This window comes from Gadus chalcogrammus, chromosome 18, assembly GCF_026213295.1.
Source record: "Gadus chalcogrammus isolate NIFS_2021 chromosome 18, NIFS_Gcha_1.0, whole genome shotgun sequence".
NCBI lineage: Eukaryota > Metazoa > Chordata > Actinopteri > Gadiformes > Gadidae > Gadus > Gadus chalcogrammus.
In genome coordinates, this window is record NC_079429.1 from 814,345 (window position 1) to 824,550 (window position 10,206).

The 10,206-nt window shown below is 46.0% G+C and overlaps 1 protein-coding gene across 1 annotated transcript in view; it reads right to left on the bottom strand.

Annotated features, from left to right (window-relative positions):
• rnf213b (ring finger protein 213b) overlaps positions 1-6,147 on the bottom strand; it is a 39,990-nt gene extending 33,843 nt beyond the window's left edge. The window contains exons 1-9 of the mRNA XM_056576358.1: positions 6,055-6,147; positions 5,577-5,725; positions 4,278-5,275; positions 4,007-4,165; positions 3,708-3,877; positions 3,294-3,574; positions 2,967-3,199; positions 2,663-2,869; positions 2,309-2,516 (exon numbers count right to left, since the gene is read on the bottom strand). Of these exons, the coding sequence (XP_056432333.1) occupies positions 2,309-2,516; positions 2,663-2,869; positions 2,967-3,199; positions 3,294-3,574; positions 3,708-3,877; positions 4,007-4,165; positions 4,278-5,275; positions 5,577-5,678 (2,358 nt within the window). The 5' untranslated portion in view covers positions 5,679-5,725; positions 6,055-6,147. The remainder of the gene's footprint in view (positions 1-2,308; positions 2,517-2,662; positions 2,870-2,966; positions 3,200-3,293; positions 3,575-3,707; positions 3,878-4,006; positions 4,166-4,277; positions 5,276-5,576; positions 5,726-6,054) is intronic.
• Positions 6,148-10,206: the final 4,059 nt, after the last annotated feature.

Below are 10,206 nucleotides of genomic sequence, written 5' to 3' on the forward strand. Positions count from 1 at the left end.
ATACGGGGGGGACCGGGGGCCGGGTGAGGGCCCCCTTGATGTGAAGAGGGCCCCTGGAGACCCACCAGGACAACTCTTACGGGGTCTTTACAATTTAACATCCAATCACATTTTAAATACATGAAGACAGGAAAATGAAAAATGCATGTCTTGAACTGTTTAGGCCTATTACGTATAACGTGTATAAATATATGTTCCCACCCCCATCGTGGATTTCACAATATCTCCTGAGATCAGGGGTGGACTGGGAGAAAAATTCAGCCCTGGCATTTTCTCTCCAGACCAGCCCACTACATTATTAGCACTAGGGGTGGGACGAGACGAACGGGAAGAACCCTGTATATCCGAATAATAGTACCGTTTTTTGTTTTTCAAGTTTGAGTTTCTTGTGCTGCTGACTGGATAGGAAAGGTGTGAAACCCGAACAGGAAGTTAACAGACATCCTGTGTTTGCTGCATGCATCTCCAACCGCCATATCTACTACAAAACCCTTGTTAAATATCACACATGATCCAACGCTAAATCCTCTCTTGCAGTTATTAGTCTGTGACTGTGAAAATCGTTTGGTGTAAGCCCAGCATTAGTTAAAACCAGACTCGGACAATAATAACAAAATCTCCTGACAAATAATCTAAATAGAAACATATTACAGACAGTAACAGCATTAGAGCTGAAACCAATTTGTTTTAACGGTGACTCAGTCATTATGAAACCATAAATAGAGAATTTAATTTTTTTTCTCATATACTTCTCATATTCTCATACACGTGTATGTGCACATGTATGTATACATGTGCACATACATTTATATGAGAATGCATATCTATTCAGACCTGTAATTCGGCCTACCTGCATAACTGTTAATTATATAAAAGATATGCAAATGTTTGAAATTAAAATCAATGTGAAAATCTTCAACCAGGAAATAATCATAATCAAACCTTTTGTTTCAATCTGAGGCAAAACAAGTTGCATAATAAACTCACAAAGTCAAGAGAAGCTCTCTCTCTCTCTCTCTCTCTCTCTCTCTCTCTCTCTCTCTCTCTCTCTCTCTCTCTCTCTCTCTCTCTCTCTCTCTCTCTCTCTCTCTCTCTCTCTCATCATAGAATAACTTCTAGCAGGTGAGGAAATCCTGTTTGACAGGAGATGATGGTAGCAGAGAATATAAAGAGACATTTATGAATAACCAATTGTCATTTAATCACACATATAGTATGTTTCTTCACATAAACCTTTAAACATACACATATTGCATTCCTCTCGAAATAGTCATCACCTCAGTAAACAATAAATGAATTGAAAGATTACAATAAATTCAATGGCAAATATTGCAAATTAAACTAATTATTTCCAATAGGTTTACTTGTATTTTGTGCTAAAATTCAAAGTGTCACATCTGTATTTACAATACAGCTTGATTCTGCATCTCTATTTACAGCTCATGAGTCCATGTCAAGGTTTACTGTTGCTATGGCAACAAGAGACTGCTAACGTTAGCAGCTGTTAGCTAGCTTAGCCAAATCATCTGAACAATAATAACCAATAATATCACAATTCGGCCTATTTAAACAAAATCAACCACAACTACCAACAGTCACAGTCCTTCAACTCTGGGCTAATATGTTGTCACAAGTATGCAGTTAATTAGGTCACTCCACATTCAACGTAAAAACGTTTTCTACTTTGTTTTGGACATGTCTCAAAATGTAGCCTAGCTAGCCCCAGGCTAACGTTACTTAGCATATGCCTCCACTCGCTCGTCTCCTGGCGCAGCAGCACCTGCTGGGGTGTGGACCCCGGCACCAAATAGGTCTGTCAATTTTGAACATTTAACTTCCAGAGGCTTAAGTCGCCGTTTTTCAGCACCACCCGGGCGTTTTCAGCTCCGTACCGGCTCCCGCGACTCCGGCCCATGCCATGAGGTCCCACCCACCCTGGTTTGTGTTGTGATTGACAGCACTGTCAGGGCTCTCTGAGCCAGTCAGCCCATGATTGATTGACAATGACAAACATAGACCAATAATATGCGTCGATGCTGGCAACACACTGCTAGCTCTCTGTAGCCCATTGGCCGGCCCAATTGGAGGGAATTTAGAGAGAGAGGAAAAAAGAAAACATAGCGGACCGGACCGGCCCACATTGGGTCAACGGCCCACCGGGACGATGCCCGGTATGCCAGATGGCCAGTCCACCCCTGCCTGAGATGTAAACTAATTTGTCTCGCTCATATATTGTCTGATAGTTTCATTAGTTTCATCATTCCTGTATCATTGGCCCCCCGTCAACACGTCTGTACGTCAGACTCACCTGCTCATTCAGGTGGTCTCTGGTGGTCCCGGAGGCGGGCTGTCGGAGCCTATAGAGCAGAGCCTGGATCAGGAGGCCCGGGTGCACTCCTGTCAGCTCAGAGAACTCTGGGAAGTCCTCCAGTGGGATCAGCGCCAGCCAACTCCGTAACACCAGAGGCATCTCTTGGACCACAGTTAAGTGCTTCCGGATCAAAGTCATCATCATCCTGTGAGAGTCACAATAAACCATTCAATTTGATCTGTTCAGTGTGTTTATCGCCAAGCATTGACAACATCTCAACACACACAGACCATTCTCCCCCACACACTTTTTATTCTTTAAATTAAACACAATCCAGTTGCTCCAGCTTACCTTCTCTTGTCTTTCCATTCTGCTACACTGTCTCTGAAACAGCAGAACCTGACCATGGCCAATCCAGACCAGATCTCCTCCCCGACAGGGGGACCCATTCCTGGGGCGTCTGACGGCGGCGGCCGGAGCGTGTGGAGCAGAGGAATGAGCAGAAGGACCTCGGACACCTTCAGTTGTACACACTGGTTGATCAGTCCAAGAACAAGGCTGCCAGGGGAAGGGAAAGGGTGCGTTTATAAGTGTCATTTGAGAAATTATAAAATAGACAAAGAAAAATCACATGCATAAAATTAAAATTATTTACTTCAGCGGATTGTTGAAACTCCTGAACACTTCCTTCAGGTCGCTGCTGTTTAGAGTAAGGTCTGACGACAATACTAGGCAGAGGTTAGCCAAGCCCATCACTCCGAGACCTTCACTGAACCGAAAGGAGAGCACAAACACAGCCAAGGCCAACGCTAGAGACCTGGCGCTCATCTGGCCCGCCACAGCTCCTTCTAAGATGTGAAGCAAACGCTCTGAAATCAACCTGGCCACCTGTTGAGGTAGTAGGGGATTGCCATGAGAACTGTGATTAATATTAATTTGTATAAGTAACAGTAGTATTTTTGGGAATGTTGATTGTACCTACATTGACCATAGGGGGGTGAGAGTTATCTGGGTAATGTATTCTTGGTGGATCACAACTGACTGTGAATTGGAAATCGGTCAGGTTTCTATGCAGATTCTTTGTGCATTCTTTGTCAGATGGAGACCAATTCTCAAATATTCTTTTCAGCAACACTGACACAGAGAAGTGCCAGCTTTGTGCAATATCGTCATCCTTTGGTTTCTTCCAGACAGATCCAATAAAACGCCTCACTATGGAGGTGTGCTCACTTCGGCATATATAGCCCTCAAAAAGGTGCAGATCTAAAAAGAAACAACATATATCTAGTCAGTGACTGACAGTGAATTCAGATACATGTACAGTAAAAGACTGCAGGCATTTGGGTCGGACCCAGAACCCCCCCCATTTGTGTACCAACATATCTACAGTTTCCACCTTTATCAGCTTTATCCCAGGGAATAAAGATGTTCCTCATGGCTGTCTCTTCAATGTCTTTGTGGCGTTGCTGTATGACATACGTGTAGGTCAACTTCTGCCCCCTTGGAACAGATCTGTCCTCCAGGGAAAAGCTTGCTTCCAGCAGGAAGCCTTTCTGATGAAGCTCACTGAAGATGAGACATCCAATCATGTGTTACAATAATTATTCATTTCATGAAATAGACTTAATTAAAGCGGGTTCAAGTAGAGTTCAAGTAGTAACATTAATGCAAAATACAAGCATAATGTATACTTACGATAAATGGGTCACGTTGACAAAATGCCTTTCACTTTCTCTAAGCAGGAAGATTTTGTCATGTTCACGGTTGAACCGAAATCTTGCATCTAACACCGCGTGAACGTGAAAGGTGAACAAGGGGGTCTCAGAAGGTGAAGACCTCCCTGAAGTCCGGCCGCTGTAACACAAAGAGACAAAGGACATGAGGGTTAGTCAGGCCATGGCTATATTCGGTCATCCTGCGCTGACAGCGAAGGGTTTGTTTAGGTATCGGTTGGTTCGCTGCTCACCGCTCTGCCTCGCTGTGGGACGCCCTGCGAGGCCTCTCTCCGGCCCCTGGGGGGTCCGGCCCGCTCTCCACCTTCGTAGACCCCGTGCTCAGCGCCTGTGCGTACGAAACGGGCTTGGCCTTGGCATCTTTTGGCATCCCGGACTCTGGCGCTGAGCTCTTCCCGGAGGGGCCGTCTCCCTTCTTCCGCGGAGCTCCTTGGAGGTCCGCCTTCTCCTCCACTGACGCGGCCCGGCCGTCCGCACCCCCCCCCCCCTGTGACGTAGACGTCTGTTGGTCCTTTGGGTTCGACTCCTCCGTGCTGCCTCCTGACCTGGGCGTTTCTCTGGGTTTCTGCCCATCCTCCCGTCCGCCCGACTGCGGGTCTGTCTCCGGAGGCACCGGCACAGTCGGGTTCTCCCCAGACTGCCCCAGGTCGGGGGCTTTACCCTGAGTCGGCTCAGCTCCCTCGCCCTCCGTCTGGGGCTCCCATTGCGTCCACCGGGTGCACTGAGTCACTGCTGGAGTCTGCGTTTCCCTACTCTTGGTCTTGCTCTTCTCGGTTTGGGTCTGGACGTGCACCTGCATTTTATGCTTTTTCAGACGGGGCGACAGGTTGTTCTCCGCGGACTGAAGATGACTGGTGTGACCTTGATGGTCCACAAGCTGCTCTTCTGCCCCCGCCGGGGTCTGAGCCCGCTCCACCGGGGCCTGAGCCCGCTCCACCGGGGCCTGAGCCCGCTCCACCGGGGCCTGAGCCCGCTCCCCCGGGGCCTGAGCCCGCTCCCCCGGGGCCTGAGCCCGCTCCCCCGGGGCCTGAGCCTGCTCCACCGGGGTCTCCGGCACCATCTCCGCTGGCGATGCGGTCTGAGCCTGATCATCCACGAGACGCTTCACATCTTCTGCCTCCTCTCCTCCCTGGCAGGCCTGGCCAGACTTCTTCCGTTTTCTTCGTCTTCTCTTGGCTTTCCTCTTTGGGTCTTCAGCTCTGCGACTCGAGGAACTCCTTGGCCTTTCACCCTGGAAGGGACAAAGAATGCTTTGGTTTAACATACAACATAAGTCACAACATACCCTTATATCCTTACATCAATATAAAGTACTTATATCAATATAAACTCCCAAGGTAAATAGATAGGCTATAATAATTATAAGAATGATCATAATACTTATTTGAATGACTAAAATAATTATATAATAATAATCATTATTGTAATTATTATTCTTATTTATAATTACATGCTATCATTATAATGGCTGACTGAATAAGAAACCCGTCTGATCTCAAAGTCCAGATCCAGAGCATATCTGTACTGTTTACCCGCTGTCTTGTCCTTGGGCTATCGGCCACGCCCTCCTTGGTCGTGCCATCCTTCCTGGTTCCCCGAGTCTCACGCTGCGTTTGGTTCGAGTTCTGCTCCATGTGAAGTGACTCTATCTGAGGGTGATCAAAACCCCTGCTACCACCTCCTGTGGTTTACGTGACAGAGTGTGGTAATACAGTAAGCATATCAATACTGGAAACGCTGCTGTCCAAACGCTTACCCTACTCATAGGCTACGAACAACTTCAAGAAGAAAATGCAAATGATTAGTCAGTTTTTTTCCTTTTAGATCAATCATTTCTGTACCATATTATCAGGCATAGGCCTACGTGCGCATGCAAATGTGTTGCTTTTTATTTAAAACAACTCTACCATCAACAGCGATTCAACAGCAGTTTTTCACTTAAAAGTAATATCAAAATACAGTTTAACCACCAATGTCTATATTACAGAAGAAGTAGTTCCCGAAACCTACCTGTTCAGGTCACATCTCTGTTTAGTCCTCATAAACACGACTTCATTCTGTCAGAACTGTGCAGCTCTGACTGTTCTTAATGTCTCAATTGATATGGTGCCATCCCAGTAAGGGAACGTCCACAAATGTCTACTGAAGCATTTGAAGTTGTATCTATTTTGCTTTGTTTAGCCATCTATTTCAGACAATAAAATTCAAGGATAATATTTATAAAACTAATAAATTAGAAAGTGATTGGAAATTATTGAACATCCAAATAGTTATATTTATTGTAATATTATTATCTTGAGTGCATTTATTTTTATGACCATCCCTAATGCAAACGAAGTTCAGTTTCGGTTTCAATTCTCCTGTATGTACTGCTCTCAGCGAACATGAAACCTAACCTAACGTTTTATATGAACACAAGATCTGTTATCGTCTACTCAGACGATCATCCAGAAATATAACTGTGTGGCCATGTATCCTGCATGAACACATGAACAATATCATTTAATCAGAAAAGTACACCCGTTTTGAAACTAAACCGAACTCTTCTCTTGTGGGTTAAATTCTCCGTTTTCTTTTGTCTTATTAAAATAATCACTAAACAGTCTGTTTGTGACGTTGCAACATGTCAAAGTAAAGTGAATACAGAACAGAAGGCATTGTAACGTAATGTATAATGTTGAACCCCCTGAAGGGAAAGGGAACAGTAATTGTGGCGTCAGTAATTATTGTTTAATGGAACTCGGTTAAATTACAAAGAAGAGCATCCTAGGGCGGCCAAACAAACACCATGTAGGCCTATTACAAACATGTACACAATGGCACCTCTCCCACATGCACGGTTCATCTCATCAAGACAACACAGGTCTACAGTTCATCACACAAATATGAAGTCAAATAACATAATTGTTACATAGTTTATTTATTTTCTTCACTTCCGCCGGATAAGAGGAGCTCAGGAACCAGCCGGCTTCTTTATGCGTCTGACCACGACTCGCGTTCTTCTCCCCGGTGGTCTGCGTCGCTCCTCGGTGTTCGTGGCGTTCTCCTCCACCGGCTTGCCCGCGGGGGGTCTGGGCTCCCGCCGGGGCGGAGCGGGGCTCCTGCCCGCCCTCACGTCGTCCACGAAGGCCTCAACGTCATCGAACTTGACCGTGAGGTCGCCGAGGCGTTCCTTCAGCGCGTTGAACTCTTTGTAGAGGTCGCCCAGTGCGTCGGACAGCGGCCCGATCCTAGACGATATTAGATATCACCATGAAACAAATACAAGTGAATATCGATAAGGAATCTGCGGTTTAACGCCTTTGCCTCCTCAAACGTGTAGTGAGGTGGTGTTTGATGTTTTCACCTTCCATAGTCCGGCAGCACAGTGTTGTGGTCATGCAGGAGCAGGTCTTTGACCTGCGTCATGATCGCGTATTTCCAGTTGTCTAAGACCAGGGTGAGGTTGGCGCATCCTCTGGCATTGACCTTCTGTGCTAAGGAGACCACAGACAATGTCGACCGAAAAAGGAAACATACATTACCTCGATTCACGGTGTTATGTTGTATAATTGTAATTGTTTACTCATGTTTCTTGGCAGCAATGGCCTCATTTGCGTAACCAAGTGTACATAATAAATATCGTGAAGTCACATGTTTCACAATATATAACATGTACATTTACATGTATAAAAATATATATTGTGATACAAGAATATTTATCACAATATATAACTTGTATATTTGCATGTCTAACAATATATTTCGTGATACAACATCACAATATATAACATGTATATTAACATGCATCACATTGTGATTTTGAGTAAGCCCATCCGTCATTAGATCAGAAAGATGGACGTCCTTCAAACATGAAGAATTAGGTTTTGAATTACACAACAAATATTAAGGTAATTAGATTAGATTAGATTAGGCTTTATTGATCCTTTTGGGATGACTCCCTCAAGGAAATTGATTGTGAATAATCTGTGAATCTTGAGCATAGATATGTATTTTTGTACCAAAAAAATGGATCATTAAATTGAACTTAAAGAAATAGATCACATTATGAAATGATTGATATGCAATATATTTAATTGTATCCCTTGTATAGTATCGCCATTTTCTTACCAATACCCCCTCCTAGTCTCCAGAGACGAGACTGCCCGGTCGACTAAGCGTATGCATGCGGTATACGAGGTCTACTGATTAAGTGTGAAGACAAGTTGAAGAGGTGAAGTCACCTTCAGACCTGTAGTCCCACTCCAGGCTCTGCTGCTTCCTCTGGGCCTGCACAGCATACAGGGTCACCAGCATCAGACACAGGACCAGCATCCTGAAGCCCAGACAGAACAACCTGCAACATAAGACAACGCAATAATGAGGATTCACCGTTTGCTCGACCCATCCTCGTAGTTAGAAAACCAAAACTTAAATTTCGATGGTGACTGATGTTTGCCATGCAGAATGAAGCGTAGAATCCATACCTCAACCAGACCACGGTAGAATGCCTTACCACTCCGGTCCTGGGATCACAGGCAGCCTCGTCTGGGTGAGTCCAGTTGTGCAGAGTTGTAGATCATTGTGTAACCGCCCCTTCCCTCCAGACAGACACACACCTCCCAACTTTTCCAAAAGAGGACGATGCGTCTTTGGACTCCGCCCCCCAAACAAAACAAATCCCAAAGCGTATGAACTTTAATGCTGCCTCCATCGGTCATCGTGTATCTGCGATTGATTAGCTCTAATAATTTACAAACGATTAGGGAACTGCGTTGGGATCAGCCCGTTCTGCGACCCTTCTTGCAGCAGTGCGCGGCCTCCTTCATCTGCCGTCCATCTGAGGCGCAGGCAGTCCAGCGTTGCCATGGAGATGAGGCTCAGAACTGGCACTGACCTTCCAGCCTCAGACGTGCCGGTAACAGGACCCTCTGATCTGCTGTGCGGTGGACAGGGGGGGGCCGTGTGAGGGATGTTCTCTACATAACTGCAGGGAGAAGTAGGACCCAAACCCCTCCGAGCATAACTCAAACGCTAGGCGCTGCGCCGCGTGATTAGAACCAGGCTGCACGACTCCACCGTCAGGGATGGCCGATGCTTCTTCCTTTGGGTCACCGAGCACCTTGGAAGGGTGTCCTCCCTCTATCGCGGACAAATGACGACAGGATGTTGGATTTTAGGAATTAATTGTTCTTTATTAGGTTTTAAATCCGGGTCTACAACACTTGGATCCACTATGGCTCGCCGTAGGCTGGGACCAAATAGCATCCACACTCATCAACCCGGGATTAAGGTCGGAATAAATCAAAACCCAAACCAAACTAATTCAGTATCACATCATCAGGCAACTCGCCACTCAAACCGGGACTCGGATGGTCGAAGAGGACCAATCAAAAATACATTTTAACAATGTTGGGCGGAGATGGGGACCAAAGAAAACTCAAACGGAGATCGACTTAATTCATCGTTGGAAATCAACCCTCAACTCCTCATTAATAGCATTCAACGATGCATCTTAGTTTGACAGGTCAGTGTCTCAAAACGCCTATGTATTGGATTTAAATTGATGCTTCGTAGGAACAATCGGACACCCATCATGGTCGGACTACAGACTGTTCTGGATTCCCCGCTTTCGTTAACCTGCATGAACAAAACTCAACTGGATGAAAGGAGCCCCAATTTGAGCCGAGCATGAGAAAGAAAGTCCAATAAACCGCCACGGAAACCTGTGACCCTCGGCATTCTGGGAGCGGTAGTCTTTGAAGGTTGATTGATGGGTGACGCATATAAAAAAAATATAGAAAATATTCGGAGCGCGTTGGGGGGGGGGGGGTTAACAGGGGGCAGGGGGAGAGGGGGGCTGGGGGGAAGCCACCAGGGCTGTTCATCAGTCGGTGACTCAGACAGGAGTAGGGAGTAGGGCGTTGGATTGAACGAACGGACTCCAGCCCACCGCTAGAGCAACTCAAGGTGCTGGGGCCAGGGGGGGGGTCTAATATGGCTCGTCAAACTGGGGGAAGACATGGCCGTCGCTGCGTCTGGCGGCAGGGCGAGCGCCGTTCCGAGTTCTCCTTACAGCAGGGGGGGCTTTCAGTCCGAATTAGTGGCAAAATTAATAAATAAAAAAGGAAAAAGAAAAACACACCCGTCGCCTTTGTCTAATTAATTGCAGTAACCTCTTTA